Genomic DNA, 17,302 nt, shown 5'->3' on the forward strand with positions numbered 1-17,302 from the left:
AATCTGCTGTTTTACTAGATGTTCTGAAACTCAAATAGATACACGATATAGAATGGTTTGGTTTTAATATGATTTGTATCTAGTGCTGATGTCTCTTGAAAAATAATTGTACAAAGATACAAAATTATGCTCACACGCATAATTTCCCAGCTCTCTCACACATATATACTCTTTGTCCTTTTTGACTTGTAACGTCAGTTTCTTAATATTTATTCACTATTTTTAAATGCTAATGCCAATATGTAATGTTCTCACACCATTGAATTTCCTGTGATCAGTGAAACCTGTGGGTGAGTCATCATCAGACTCTGCAATGCACCACAATAACCTATACTAAGGGAGGGTGGAGACTGACAGAAGCTTCCCATGAGAGCTATGGTTCAAATACAGACATCAACTAAGATGTTCCCTTATAGTGTTGATTGAACAACAGGCATTTTGTTTTAATGTTTTTTGTTGTTGTTGTTGTTGTTGTTGTTTTTTACACACTGGAGGATAAGAATGCCATGACAATGAAAATGGCCACCTTTTTAAGTCTGATGTGAAATCCAAGAGGAGTTCTTTACGTTTGCTGACACAGTTGGGAAATCAAATCACAGCTGCAACCAGTTGCTTCACTGTAATACATGACAATAAAGAAAGTGACTAGATCCCAGTCTTTGTAAGATCCCATTTGGTGTGAGAACTTTCTCGTGTGATTCACTGATTTGTTTATAAATGGATGGATAGAAGAATTATTAAGCAATATCACATGAGCAAGAATGCTGTTCTTCTGAATATTACAATGACTGTTTTGATATTCAGTACATTAGCACATGTTACAATCACAGATTCTGTACTAAAAGTGTAATATGCATTTCTGTCAGTGAACACATTTACATTCTCAAACTCTGCCATAGCAACCTTCATGTTTCACTATCAGACAAAGTAACTGTGTGACTTAAGTGTCAGACTTCTATGTTGTTCAGTATTCTGGGACAGTATTGCATATGCCACTTATAAATACTGTATGCATACATATTTTTTTGTAATCAGGATAACATTTGCATGACATTCTAGTCTACATAAAATGATGATGATAAGCAGTCAGGTGGATTAGTGTCTGGCATCAACTTGCATCTAAATTAATAGATTTTCATACTGGTTGTGTGCACTCTGACTCTTGGGTATCTCATTGTAGGTACCATTCAAACAGAAAACCTTGGAAGTTTCCATTCATATGCAGCACAATACACCTTTATCACTACGATTCAAAGGTTTAGTTTAGTCCTGAATACATAAGCATACAGGGGACATGGTTTGTTAAGACATGTTTCTATTTTGGAATATGATCGTTGGGCCTCATGTATTCAGATAGAAGACAAAGACAGGCCTAACACAGTCGTAAAAACCTAACTCAAGCCCCCACATTCCAAGTCGTAAATTATACTGATAAAAATCGTGCCAAAATCAAACAAAGGGAGTCCAAAACAGACTACAAATACCATGAAGCCTTGCTCACTAAAGGATCGAACTCTCAACTCCTATTGGATGAGGCACACAACAGAATGCACCTCAAACCATGACATCATCAGGAGTTGAAATACCTCTGAAATGCTTTCGGGATTTGCATCCAGCAACTTTGCTTGCCGTGTGTGGACGCAGTTCAACGCTGCTCTCATGTGCAACCTCGTGGCACAAGGAAGTAACGTCCGACTTGAAACTGTAACAATACAATCTCCATCTCGCTGGACGAGTTGAGATTACTCTGTGTTCAACCGAACACTCTAACGGATCCGAAAGAGACCGCCAAGCAATTCGCATCTTCATCCGTTTGCCTACAGAAGTAAAGAGATTAAAGATTTCTCTTCCATCTTCAATCAAGTCAACATTTCTGAGTTCTCCGCCAGCCTGCCGAGAATCAACAGCCGTGCCCACCAACAGAGCGAGGAAACGGCCTCCCGTCATCACCCGAGCCTCAAGGAACTGGGTCAGAGTTAAAGGACGGAGGAAAACACATTCTACCTGTGTCCTCATGCGATTCAAGTAAGAGGTGTACATCTGGGCAGAGATAGAATATTATAGTGTGTTATTCTTGTGTTTCAAGGTTTTTATTTTTGCTTGTACAGTTTACGGACCGCCATGTCCACTCATTATTAATACTCAGGGTATTAATTATCACGAATTTGTTTTGCTGTATTGTGGTCCAACCAAATTGGACTGTTGTGCAATTTCGCCATCGCGGGTGAAACAGGTAAACTGAGTTCATCCATTAAAGAGTCAAAGTACGCGGGACTGTTTACGAGCCGTCCACCGCGTCTCTGAGCGATGAACTAACAGTTGCTTTCTCTCCCACGATCGTGAAATCGGCTTTAGGGCTGTCACTTCTCTCTCTCTCTCTCGTACTAACCACACATGCACGTGACCCCTCACAAACATTCTGGCACACATTTTTGGCTCGTAGATAGCTTAAATGCTAAAGCCCAGTTTTGGTAGACGCCATTGACTGGTTTCTCTCCGCCCGCATTCATGGTCATATTCCCTGGCCGGAAGTCTCGCGTGACATACTCTCCACGAGAGTCACGTCCGCCATTTTGTGCGCGTCCCTCCTTACACACACACACACACACACACACACACACACTGTCACACACACACCTTATGTTTTATAGGATTATTTTATTTCCATATCTAATCATATCACTGTTTAGTTTGTAGTTGTAAGTCGGAAGTTTATTGACTGCATTGTATTAATTATTAATTGATATTACTGCATAAATAAACTTTGTTTATATTACAAAGAGAAGTGTTTTGGTTTGTTTTGCATACGCCTGTGTCATGCTGACGGGATGTCAGTGCTCGAATTCAAACCTTCATTCATTGTTTTCTTCCCGAAAATCGATATTTTTCGGATGTCGATTTTCCTAAGAAAACAATCTAATATTGAGACTACTATCTGGTTATTAGTCCCTTGGTCAAACCGGTAGTGCCCCGGCAGGGGAGGAGTGTGACGAGGAGGAGAGCGTGGCCGGGCCGTGATGATGCACGGCTGCCACTGAATCAGCTGATCAGCGCAAGAGTGAGATAAAGGGGAGGCGGAGGTGCCTGTTCGAGAGAGAGAAAGACGCATGCGGCTACGTTGCATGTGTGTCTGTGTTTGTTTATGTTTGTTTTATGTTGAGTTTCTTATTAAACTTTATGTTTACTGTTCAGCCGGTTCCCGCCTCCTCCTTGCCTGTCCTTATACCGTTACAGACACCCTTGGGTCATTAGCATGCTTATTTCATGGTAGAGGGGCTGAATTTACCAGAGTGTAGCCAAAGATCAGAGATAAACATGTATGCTATTCTAGAAATGTGGAAAGGTGGAGTCTTCTGGTAAAACACAGTATATCCATTGCTTTTTGTATGTGAAGTGTAATTTATGGTCAGCATATGTTTTCCTCCTTTCATAATAAAATGCATAATTAATGAACAATATCTGATCTAACTGCGAAAAAGACCATCAGTCAGACCATAAAGAGTAGGCCACTCAGTGATTCATGATTTCAGTAAATAATTTGTATTTTACAGTAATACGATACAGTGAATATATACTAGCTTTCATCTTAAAACATAAAGATTTACATGTAATTGTTTTTCCTCCTTACGCAACGGACAGTTAGATAAATATAAATTATTAATTCAATTTATAGAACAAAAACAGGCACTGAATCAGCTGATCAGCGCAAGAGTGAGATAAAGGGGAGCCAGAGGCGCCAGTTTGAGAGAGAGAAAGACGCACGTGACTACGTTGCATATGTGTCTGTGTTTGTTTATGTTTGTTTTATGTTGAGTTTCTTATTAAACTTTATGTTTACTGTTCAACCGGTTCCCGCCTCCTCCTTGCCTGTCCTTATACCGTTACAGACACCCTTGGGTCATTAGCATGCATATTTCATGGTAGAGGGGCTGAATTTACCAGAGTGTAGCCAAAGATCAGAGATAAACATGTATGCTATTCTAGAAATGTGGAAAGGTGGAGTCTTCTGGTAAAACACAGTATATCCATTGCTTTTTGTATGTGAAGTGTAATTTATGGTCAGCATATATTTTCCTCCTTTCATAATAAAATGCATAATTAATGAACAATATCTGATCTAATTGTGAAAAAGACCATCAGTCAGACTATAAAGAGTAGGCCACTCAGTGATTCATGATTTCAGTAAATAATCTGTATTTTACAGTAATACGATACAGTGAATATATACTAGCTTTCATCTTAAAACATAAAGATTTACATGTAATTGTTTTTCCCCCTTACGCAACAGACAGTTAGATAAATATAAATTATTAATTTGCAAAAATAAGCACATCATTACATTTGCAGCTTTTTCTGCAAAAACAAGCTTTTCTTTTAAAAGCCAAGGAAACAAAAATCCTATAAGCTCCATATACATCAAAAAATATAAAGTTGGGGATTCAAAAACCAAAGTGCTAAGAACATAAACCATGCTACTGTACTGCAGTGACAATGTATTGTGCATCCATTGTGCATCAGTTTATCACAATGTAATTTTGCAAATGACACCTCTCTTCATGTAAATACTGCACCATTATAAATACTAAAATAAGTTATATGTAAATATGTTATCATATTCATCATGGTATCTGTCATGTAATATACACCTTTATATATAAATATACACCTGAGACAACAATGTAGCTTCTCAATACAACAAGAAAAGTTTTACACAGTTTTCTTCCACCAGTTTCATCGGAAGTAGTTTGACAGCATACCATAGACACATAACCTAAAGCTGAAAATAACTCTAAGCTTGAGCATGTAATTTATCTGTCTCTTAATTTACCAAATAAAAGAGAAAAAGGATATGAAAGAACTCATCAGAATATAACCTTATGGTATCCCTTTATAAAGAAGAAAACCTCAGGGAAAACAGTTACTCTAATTGTCAGAGTAGCTCAACTGCAGGGTTCTATAGTTCTGCTGGCTTCATGTCATACAGAGACACAGCCTTTGTGTTCTTACATGCAGTCACTAGTTACAAAAGGCAGCAGATGGTTTTCAAAGGACATTTAAAGGGAAAACCCTTTGGGCTATAGTCACATTGGAAATGGTTCTCTGGTGTGGTTTGGAAACAACTTGGAAGCATATTTAGATAAACTATAAATATGAAGAAAATACAGGGGAAAAAAACATCTTAAATAACAGATATTTCCAACTTAAAATTCTGACTGGATAAGCCACATTCAAAGTTGTAAAAAAAAACAAACTATAAACCCACATTTTGTATTCATACGCCAAATTGCTACATTTCTTGGCAACTGCAAACAGCCTACAGTTAGGATAATTAACTTTTTACATGCAGAAATAATTGTTTGTTATTATTATTATAATTATAATTATAATAGATTTAACTGTTTAGTTAGCATTGATGTCTTATTTTATAAGTCATAATATCAAATGTGCTTCATGTGGTAACAACTAAGGCCACATTCACAATAATCAATTTTCGTAATTTAAAAAAAAACAAATTATTTCGCTAAATTTACGCCTCTCATCCACACTAAAACGGCATTTTCTCCCACCAAAAACAGAGCGTTTAGAAAACACTCTCAATTACCACATACTTTGAAACGAGTTTTCAAACAAAAACAGATGGATGTGGCCTCAGGATGTGTCCACACTAAATTGTTTAAGTTTTCAAACTCAGTTTTCAGTTTCTTAACATCATCGTTTTCCAAAGTATGCGGTTATGGAGCTTTTTCGCAAGTTTCCATTTTCAGTGTCGTTCCACTGCATAAATGTAGGTGTAAATGTAGCTAAATATATGCATATTCAAACGAAAACGAATTACTGTGGACGTTGCCACTACTTTGATTCTAGTAAAAAAAATATTGTTTAACATGTCTGAATCAACCTGACTACATTAGGTTACACCAACAAAACACATTTTTGTGGTTAGTTCAAGTAGAAAAAGCTCCTTTAGGTAACAATTGCAGTTTACCACTTTGTACTGAGTAGTGCTGTTGCCTCCATTTTTAAAAACATTTAGCCACTTGAGTCTGTGCGTTACAGAGATTTTAGCATGGGTAAGATGTTTTTAGGAGAACACCACTTATCTGTGGTAAAAACCACTGCAACAAACAGGTCCAATGGCTTTTGCTTCAAGAATGCATTATCCTTGTCATATGTGGAAAATATATCAAACATAAACTGCTCATGGAAATTTTCAGGTTGACAAAATCCCCTCATTTCATGTTTGAGAAAGACACCCTTCAAAATTAATGATTAGTTGTGAGCATTAAGCTTAGAAGAGACTGACTGCAGTCAGGTGATTAGTGTATGAGTGACTGAACTGACCTTTAACTAGTGGCAGAGACTCACTAAGACCCGAGTCAACAGGGGTTTCCACTCACAATGCCCACTGCTGAGAGCTTTGTTCTGCAGCAGTCTAACATGCTAATTAAAAGGCTCTTTAGAGCAATGCCTCATGATGCTTATTAATACTCTAATTAATCCTGAAACATTAATACATTTCTAAGCATAATTAGTTTCATGGTCAGAGTGATTGGTTTATAAATTATTATAATATATATAGCAAATCCACTTAATAATAATGGCCAGTGGATTGTCATTGTTGACCCTTTCTTTCAACATCTATGAATAAGCTATGTTGGTGTGTGAATTGACTCTTTATTAACAATAAAGAAATACATTTTCTGTTAAAAACCAACTAAGCTACTAAAGATTAAATGTTTTATAGTTGATGTGAAGCCTTGTCTCCACAAAGAAGAGCACTTGACATTGTATAAAGCACTTCACCAAAGAACACAAACAATGTGCTTTGGCACAGTGAGATCTGTTGGACTTCACACTGTGGATAGTACGGGTTACTGATGTTAGACTTTATACTGTAGATACATTTACTGAGGGTTCAGCCTGAATGAAGTGAACCATGAGGCCATTATTCAGTTCAATTATTCAATTCTTTGTGCTCTCATGAGAAATTTGCTATAGTGACAGTTACGGAAATTGTTCCAATTATGGATGACAGAGTCTCTGATACTGCAGTGCGTCAACAATGTCTCATGTGTGAAAAGTTAAAGGGTAGGGAATGACAACAAACCAGCTAAGCTTTTGACAGCAGGACCCAGGAGAGGGTACTGAAGGTACAGTACTCTGTAATACAATAAAACAAGGGTTTTCAAAGAAGCGTGTTGCGATAGATACTGTAGAAATTTTGCAAAAGGGAGGGAAAGAATATAAGTGAGATGCTTGGACCACTATTCGCTACCAGATTTCATAGCATTGTCTTTCAGAAAGCTCATGTTCTTTGAGTTTCCTGGTGACATTAAAAGGTCATCCACATCCAAGGCTCTAGAACTGCATTGTGTTTCTTCTGCCATGGCTGAAATAATGTCTTTTACATTATAGAGCAGGTGTAACCACAGCACTCTTTCAGCAAAGTGAGGCCGGTCTTGGTCACAAAGGGCGTTGAGTTCTGCTGCGCTCTTGGGGGCCTTCTCCCACTGCGAGCAGTATCTGAAAGAAATAAAGGGCTTATTTTCTACCCAAGATACAGGATGTGTAATAACATGGGTTTTCAAATGAGGATTGTAACAGAGAGCATACAGTAAATTATTCTAATTTATGCAATTCTACATATCGCAAACTGATAGGTCCTTTGACATGTAATCTTTTAAGCAAACAGAATTTGCTTACTCTTTGTCTAACATTTAAATTGCCTCAGTGGTTTGAAGGTAAGCCAGTATTACTGCAGCGCGCTACAACAATTTTCTCTATTAAACCCTTCCCCTCCCCAGCACCATGTTTAAATCTGCATCAAGTATTGATGTCAAATTGTGCAGCATGCAGCAACAAGTCTTACATACTCAACACAGCATGTCTGTGTATTTTCTAGCAGTAGCAAGTCTTCCTACTTGCTCTGCAGCAGCAGCATTAGCAGATTTAGTTCAGTAAGACCAAACCTACCAACTTTTATATCTATTATAACACTTTAAATGTATTGTCATGACTGAAATAATCAGGTATAATACAAACAGGAAACATAAGTTATGGGCTGCAGTTAGTAAATACTGTAAAATACAGTGGTCTCATACTCTTTTGATTTTATTAATTGCCTAATGACATTTGCCTTGAAAAAGTCAGCTATAGGAAACTTAGCAAGCATATAGTACATCACTTGGCTCTACCAACCATAAAGGAATGACTTACTCTTGGCTTGACGAAATTTTGATAACTTGGACTTTAGAAATTCAGCCATTTCTTTGTCCTCCTCTCGTTCCCTGTAGAGCAGAGGTAACTATGGTGACTGAAGCAAAATTATGGGTAGATTAACTATATAATTGCCTCTTTATGTACAGTCTTCATGTCCTTCATTTAGCTCAAGGTTTGGAATTGTTGTTGGAGAATACAATATCAGATTTGAACATATAAGTTATTGTATCATGCATTTTTTTTCTTTTATTTTTTCATGGTGTTTCACTGCTTTACATTTTTTTTTTTTTTTGTATTATCTCTGCACAGCTGAAGTGAAATGTTTCTAAAATCCCAACTTATTCCTTCATTTCCTTTTATCCCAGCCTTTTAGAATCAGTTTACAGTAGCTTCTCTTTCTGGAATTGGAGCAGACATATTGCAGGCAAAAGCATGTGCACTGCGTCTTTAACACCAGCTGGACTAAAAATACCTTCAGCGCTGTTCAATTTTGCCTCAGCTGCCACTTCTAGCTGCAATATACTATTTATTCCTTAGCACTGCGAATACAAATGCACTTAAGCTGAAAGAAAACAAATATGTTTCAGATTTTTTATTCCCTTTAAAGGAATAGTTCACCTAAATAGTTACTCACTCCTCATGTCATTCCAAACCCATATTACTTTATTTTCTCTACTGAGCACTGAAATAAAATAAGATAATTGATCAACTGCTGTAAACAGAGCACAAATCATACATTGGCAACACATTAATAACATCAAAACTTCATTGGTTCTTGTGTCATGACGTTTGGTCATGAGATGTGCAAAAACCAATGAGATTTTTGCAAGAGTTGATCAATGACTTTATTTAATTTAGGTGTAAATAATGGTTTACATTTTGGTCTGTTCATAACACAAAGTGATCATATGCCTTCAGGAGACTTGGAATATGATGTACAAATTGAATGGACTACTTTTTTAAGCTTTAAAGTGAGTCACTACAGCTGCTGTCATAGGAACCCTTTTCACATTTCTGGGTTTAGAATATCAAAGTCAACTATTGCAGGATAAACTTGTACTGCAGTGAATGGGTGACTATAGCAAAATTATTTTTATTTCCAATTTGCTCCCACAGCTAAATTTTTTTTTATCTTTCCACAACTTTCCAAAACAGGAAAAAAATAGACAGCAGTGGTTTACAGCAGTCAAAAGAGAGAAAGCTAGATAAGTAGCTTTTTTGTATAATTATTACAACCCCAATTCGAAAAAGTTGGGACAGTATGAAAAATGCTAATAAAAGCATAATTTACAGTGATTTGTAAATTATATTCACCCTTTGATATATTGAAAGCACTATAGCTAAACATTATGTGATATTTTACCATGTGAATTTCATATATATATATATATATATATATATATATATATATATATATATATATATATATATAAGTGTACGGTAATTTCAAATCAGATGATTGCAACACACTCCAAAAAAGTTGGGACAGTCGAGTGTTTACTACTGTGAAACATCACCATTTCTTCTAATAACACTTATTAAGCATTTAGGCACTGAAGTTTGTTAAGTTTAAAAAGTGGAATTTTCCCCCATCCATTATGCAGGTTTTCAGCTGCACAATTATACGGGGTCTTTGTTGCCATATTGTGCGCTTCATAATGCAACACATACTCAATTGGAGATGGTCAGGACTGCAGGCAGGCCAATCTAGCACCCGCACTCTCTGCTTATTCGGCCAGTATGTTGTTTGAAGTTGTCCTGCTGAAAATTCCGGGACGTCCCTGGAAAAGACAGTGCTGGATGGCAGTATATGCTGCTCCAAAAGTTGTACATATCTGTCACATATGTGTGAGTTACCCATGCCATGGGCACTGACACACCCCTGGCCCATACAGACACTGGCTTTTGGACCTGACGCTGATAACAGCTTGGATGGCCCTTTTCCTCTTGGCTGTGTTTTTCAAAATCTATTTGAAATGTGGACTCATCGGACCAAAAAACACAGTTCCACTGTTCTACTTTTCCTAAGATAAGACTGAGCCCAGAGAAGATGGCAGTGCTTCTGGACAGTGTTGATGTAGGGCTTCTGCTTTGCATAGTAAAGTCTTAACTTGCATCTCTTGATGCAGCAGCAAATGGAGTTGACTAACAATGATTTACTAAAGTAATCCCAAGCCCATGTTCATGATATCCATTACAGATGAATGATGTTTTTAAGACATTATGTCTGAAGGATCAGAGATCACGTGCATTCAGAAGTGGTTTTCGTCTTGCCCTTTACGCACCAAGATTTGACCAGATTCCTTGAATCTTTTAACTATATTGTGCACTGTAGAGGGTGAAATGCCCAAAATCCTTCCAATTTGTCTTTGGGGAACATTGTTCTCAAATTGATGGATTATTTGCTGAACAATCTATTGGCAAATTGACAAGTCTCGAATGATCCTTGCTCTTGAAGGACTAGGCTGTTTCTGGAGGCTCCTTATATACTATGACATGATTGCCTCACCTGTTTAACATCTTCTGTTTCACATTGCCTTGTTATTTTAACTCGTCAAATTGTTATTAGTCTTAAATTGCCCAATTGCCGTGTTGCAATCATCTGATTTGAAATTACTGTACATAAAAAAAAAAATCACCCCTTTTTGTTTTTATTAGCATTTTTCATACTGTCCCAGCTTCTTCGGAATTGGGGTTGTATTAATTCCAGGGTAATGTAACACAAAGTATAATTAAATAAAATATAATGTAATAAATATATAATGTAATAAACATATATACTGTATACTGTATATATACTGTTATACTTTTAATGAATAAATATATAAATGTAAATGTATATATATATATATATATATATATATATATATATATATATATATATATATATATATATATATTTACATTTATTCATTTTGCAGATGCTTTTATCCAAAGCGACTTACAAAAGAGGAATAATACATCGTAAGCGATTCATCTTAAGGAGAGAGTGGTACGAAAAGTGCTGCATTTCAAAGTTTTACTAGCATCAGAATAGTAGTATCCAAGATAGATTATAGCGCAACTAGAATATATTTAATAATTATTTATTATTTATTCTTTTTATGAGTGAATGGTTAAGTGCTCATGGAAAATATGTGTTTTTAGCCATTTTTTGAAGACAGAGAGTGAGTCTGCTTCACAGATTGAGTTGGGAAGTTCATTCCACCAACATGGTACAGTGAAACTGAAAGTCTGGGAAAGTGTTTTGGTGCCTCTTTGTGTTGGTACAACTAGGCGGCACTCATTAGCCGACTGCAGGTTTCTGGTGGGAACGTAGCTCTGCAGAAATGATTTTAGGTACGCTGGAGCAGACCCAGTGACTGTTCTGTATGCCAGCATCAAAGCCTTGAATTTGATACGTGCATCAACCGGCAACCAGTGAAGAGAGACAAGGAGTGGTGTAACATGTGCTCTCTTTGGTTCATTAAAGACCAGACGTTCTGCTGCATTCGGGATCATTTGCAGGGGCCTAATTGCGCATGCAGGGAGGCCTGCAATGAGAACGTTACAGTAGTCCAGTCTAGTTATGACAAATGACTGAACAAGAAGTTGTGTGGCATGTTCAGATAGCAATTATTTTCCTGATATTGTAGAGTGTAAATCTACATGATCGTGCTGTCTTTGAGATGTGTTCTGTGAAATTGAGTTGATTATCTTTGGTTACCCCTAGATTTCTGACCATTTTGGAAGGCGTTATTGTAGTTGAACCCAGCTGAATGGTGATATTGAGTTCAACAACAGGGTTGGCTGGAAAGACAAGGAGCTCAGTCTTTGCAGGTGATGTTCCTTAATCTAGGCTGAGATGTCTGCCAAACAGGCAGAGATTTGAGAAGTCACCATGGTGTCGTTGGGCTGGAAAGTAGAGCTGTGTGTCATTGGTATGGCAGTGGGAAGAGAACCCATGTGCTTGAATGATGGGTTCCAGTGATTTTGTGTATATAGAGAAGAGAAGTGTCCCAAGCACTGAGTCCTCAGGTACCCCAGTAAGTAGCTGATGTGACTTGGACACCTTACCTCTCCAGGCTACCTTGAAGGACCTACCTGAGAGATGGGACTTAAACCAGTCAAGCACAGTTCCTGTGATGCCCAGAGTAGAGAGGGTGGACAGTAGGATCTCATGGTTGACTGTACCAAAGGTTGCAGAAAGGTCCAGTAGAATCAGATATATACTGTATGTAATATATACTGTGTGTGTATGGGGGAAAAAATCACGATTCATACTCAAACGATTCTGAATCGATTCTCAAATCAGAATCGATTCTGTGTTCAGTTTAAATCACGGCAGAGCAGTGGCGCGCGCCAAAGACAGATGTAGAAACAAAGACATGAGTTAAGTGCATACACTAAAGTCAAGTGCTCAAACATGACTGTTTGCAGACCAGCTGTATTAAACACATGCCATTTGTGCCCGAATGAAACTACGATCCCGAAATTCTTTCACAAACCCACACACATAGCAACGGGAGAGTTTATTCATGATAAGAAGCCAGCAAACAACATGAAAGATGGGCTCGCATCCATTATTGCACTGATTTACACACAACGGGGGAAAATAATGATGAGGCAGCGGTTTGGGAGATGTTGGTGATGTTTTCATTTATTTATTTATTTAAAAAAAAAAAAAATAAAGCCATTTCACTGGCTTTTGCTATATTGCCGGTCATTGCTGGTCACTCGCTTGTCAGGACAGTGCGCACACTTGATAAAAGTTTGAAATCCATCATAGCTTTTGCGACAGGGTCGTGCGATCTTCTACTCGCAGAGCAAACAGATGGAACAGTGCATACGAGATGCTTGATAAATTTTCTGAAGCAACAACTGCGCTATTTAAACCGCTTTACTATCACCTGTGCAGATGAGGAGAGAAGAAGCTGACAGGTGCTCTCTCATAGAAGCAGATATATCTCTCATCCTGGAGCAGCAACTTCCAGTTGTGGTTAAAAATTAAAATGAATAGCATGGCATAGATTAATTTTAAATAATAATTAAATACTATTAAATTATTTACAATGCTTAAACAAAAATAAATAAAAAAATAATATAATCATAATATAATCAGTTGAAGTAATAGTATTCAGTGTGTTCTGATGGAGAACCAATATTTTTTTTCTTGTGCTTTTATGAGATTTTTTTATTAGGTTCTAAAGAAAGAAACTGAGATACTCTTTTAAACTATAGAACCATTTATTTAATCTTGTGGATGTTCCATGTTTTGTTCACAGCTCATACTGAATGTAAAAGGCCAGTTTATGTAATGTGACTCATTCTGATATTTTAAAACAGTTGTTAAATAAAAAGCTGAAAGGGAAACAAATAGAGAGTAAAAAATAAATTTTGAAGAAACTGAAAAAAGAAAGAAATTGAAGGACAAGATGCATCATGATGCATCAAGAATTGTTTTACAATCAAATAGTTACCCTTTGAATCGTAATCGAATCGTAAGGCCAATGGAGATTCCCACCTCTAATATATATATATATTCACTGGCGGCCAAAAGTTTGGAATAATGTACAGATTTTGCTCTTATGGAAAGAAATTGGTACTTTTATTCACCAAAGTGGCATTCAACTGATCACAATGTATAGTCAGGACATTAATAAAATGAAATTACTACTATTACAAATTGAAAAAAAAAAAAAACTACTTAAGAGTTCTCATCAAAAAATCCTCCTCGTGCAGCAATGACAGCTTTGCAGATCCTTGGCATTCTAGCTGTAAGTTTGTCCAGATACTCAGGTGACATTTCACCCCACGCTTCCTGTACCACTTGCCATAGATGTGGCTGTCTTGTCGGGCACTTCTCACGCACCTTACAGTCTAGCTGATCCCACAAAAGCTCAATGGGGTTAAGATCCATAACACTCTTTTCCAATTATCTGTTGTCCAGTGTCTGTGTTTCTTTGCCCACTCTAACCTTTTATTTTTGTTTTTCTGTTTCAAAAGTGGCTTTTTCTTTGCAATTCTTCCCATAAGGCCTGCACCCCTGAGTCTTCTCTTTACTGTTGTACATGATACTGGTGTTGAGCGGGTAGAATTCAATGAAGCTGTCAGCTGAGGACATGTGAGGCGTCTATTTCTCAAACTAGAGACACTGATGTACTTATCCTCTTGTTTAGTTGTACATCTGGCCTTCCACATCTCTTTCTGTCCTTGTTAGAGCCAGTTGTCCTTTGTCTTTGAAGACTGTAGTGTACACCTTTGAATGAAATCTTCAGTTTTTTGGCAATTTCAAGCATTGTATAACCTTCATTCCATAAAACAATGATTGACTGACGAGTTTTTAGATAAAGCTGTCTCTTTTTTGCCATTTTTGACCTAATATTGATCTGAAGACATGCCAGTCTATTGCATAATGTGGCAACTCAAAAAAAACAAAAAAACACAAAGACAATGTTTAGCTTCATTTAACGAACCAAATAGCTTTCAAATGTGTTTGATATAATGGCAAGTGATTTTCTAGTACCAAATTAGCAATTTAGCATGAGTACTCAAGGATAATGTTTTGGAGTGATGGCTGCTAAAAATGGGGCTTGTCTAGATTTGATCAAAAATGACTTTTTCAAATAGTGATGTTGCTGTTTTTTACATTAGTAATGTCCTGACTATACTTTGTGAACAGATGAATGCCACTTTGGTGAATTAAAGTACCAATTTCCTTCTGAAACAGCAAAATCTTTCAAAATTATTTCAAACTTTTGGGTGCCAGTGTGTGTGTATATATACTGTATATTTACATACATACACCAATATATATATAAAGTTTGCAATGTTTATGCCAATAAATAAAGTGGAAACACATCATCATGGCCTGTGAAAAGGGTCCATTGAAATAAAATATCTACTTTTGTGTTCTTCAGGGTAAAAAAGTAATTTTGGTTTGGGACAACATGATGGTGAGTAAATTATGGCAGAATTGAACTTTTTGGGTGAACTATTCAGCGTCATTTCAGTAACAATTTTACACTTTACTATTCTGACAGACTAGGTACTGTAAAATAAACAACAAAACAAGAATAAAAAAGGGAAATCCAGATTCTACCCCAAAATGAACATCTGTGCAGATTCCACATACACTGAGCAGACTTTCCTTGCTGAATTTAATTCCTGAAGTCGCTGAGACAGAAAGTGGAAGCATGGTTTTATTATAAAAAAGAAATCCTATTACTTTTACACTTTGAGTGTGAGTAATGTTTTTTTCCTCAGGGCTGAGACCGAATCCTGTCTGCCTGAAAAAACTGCTAACATTGTCTGCCTATCAGGTTCCATTATTTTCCAGCATGCTGAAATCAGCTCATCTCACCTGAGACGCTCAAACTCCACGTCATCCACCAGGAAGTCTCGAGCCTCCACTAATTTATGAATCTGTTGCAGGAGCTCTTCCTCCTTCTGTTTGTCTTCATTAGACTTGTCATTATCTGAAAAAGGATTTCAACCAAGCAACAGCTTTCATTGCCGTGTTTACTCCAAGGCAGAGCCACTTCTTATTCTAACTGAAAAACACAAGTGTTCAGTTTACCAAATTGTTTATGAAAAACGATAAATGTTTCTTAATTTAGTAACAAAAAAATGCAGTCTTTTTTCTTTTCTTTTGTTTTGTTTTGTTTTTCTTTTTTTATTTCTTTTTTTTTTGCCTATTGCTAAACCTTTGAACAGAAAGAAATAGAAACAATAGTATATATATATATATATATGTTTAAAATGATGTACACTCACATAAGATGAAGACTAATCATATCAGTCTTAGAGGAAAAGCAGATTTTTTTCAACATACTGTATGTATGGTGCTGGAAGCACAATCATGAGCTGTGTATAAAATTATATCTCAATAATCAGCTGCAACTGGGCACATTCACTTGCAGAATAAATTAATCATGGCTGACTGTCAATATTTTATAGAAATATATATATATATAATTTTTTATTTTTTTTGTTTCATATTTAAAATAATAGTAAAGTCATCAAAACTATGGAATAACATAAATGGAACTATGGTATTATGTTGTGACTAAACAAAATCCAAAATAAATCAAAACTGTGTTATATTTTAGCATCTTCAAAGTAGTCACCCTTTGCCTAGAATTTGCAGACATGTACTCTTGACATTTTCTCATGAGGTATCACCATAGGATGCTTTTTAAACAGTACTGAAGGAGTTCCCATCTATGTTGGGCAATTATTGGCTGCTTTATTATTTGGTCCAAGTCATCAATTTCAAAAACTTTTTTTTTTTTTTTTTTTATTACATTTTAGTTTCATAATAAAATAAATTAATATGGTGGCACACTTATATTTTTGTTTACAAAACTTATTTCAAACATTTAAGCATACGCCTTCAGATCAAAAGATTTTTAAAATCATGAAAAACATTTCAGTCAAGTGCTTCAAAAGTTTTGGCCAGTAGTGTGTGTGTGTGTATATATATATATATATATATATATATATATATATATATATATATATATATATATATATATTTAAACAGTATATACTATCTATATATTATATCACCTGGGATAGATAGAAGCTTTTGAAGTTCTTTTTTCAGCCTTGTAATTTCTTTACATAGCTGGATATCATCCATCCTGTGAAACAAATGAACAGGAAAGCATGAGAACATCCTGCTGTTCTAAAGTAAGTCATTTTATATAAAAATAATGTAAATCATTTAAGCAATGAATCTGGTACAACTTCACTATCAAACAAGGTGCATGGACATGGCAAAAAATATTGAAGGCAAATCCACCAACAATTGTTGATGGAAGAATTGATTAAAACACACACACACATGTTGGTGCAGCTAACCTTATGAGGACTCTCCACAGACATAATGATTTTTATACTGTACAAACTATAGATTCTATCCTCTAACCCTAAACCTAACCCTCACAAAAAAACTTTCTGCATTTTTACATAGAAAAAAAAAAAAAAAAAACAATAAATAAAATAGTTTAAAACAAAAAATAGTTTAGTATGTTTTTTAAGCGGTTTGAATTATGGGGACACTAGAAATGTCCTCATAAACCACATTTATAGCATAATA

The 17,302-nt window shown here is 36.0% G+C and overlaps 1 protein-coding gene across 1 annotated transcript in view; it reads right to left on the reverse strand.

Moving 5' to 3' along the window:
* Positions 1 to 7,266: 7,266 nt before the first annotated feature.
* Positions 7,267 to 17,302, reverse strand: part of LOC127446601 (bMERB domain-containing protein 1-like) — a 38,702-nt gene continuing 28,666 nt past the window's right edge. The window contains exons 3-6 of the mRNA XM_051707650.1: positions 16,771 to 16,844; positions 15,563 to 15,677; positions 8,218 to 8,288; positions 7,267 to 7,524 (exon numbers count right to left, since the gene is read on the reverse strand). Of these exons, the coding sequence (XP_051563610.1) occupies positions 7,406 to 7,524; positions 8,218 to 8,288; positions 15,563 to 15,677; positions 16,771 to 16,844 (379 nt within the window). The 3' untranslated portion in view covers positions 7,267 to 7,405. The remainder of the gene's footprint in view (positions 7,525 to 8,217; positions 8,289 to 15,562; positions 15,678 to 16,770; positions 16,845 to 17,302) is intronic.

This window comes from Myxocyprinus asiaticus, chromosome 9 (assembly GCF_019703515.2).
Source record: "Myxocyprinus asiaticus isolate MX2 ecotype Aquarium Trade chromosome 9, UBuf_Myxa_2, whole genome shotgun sequence".
Lineage (NCBI taxonomy): Eukaryota > Metazoa > Chordata > Actinopteri > Cypriniformes > Catostomidae > Myxocyprinus > Myxocyprinus asiaticus.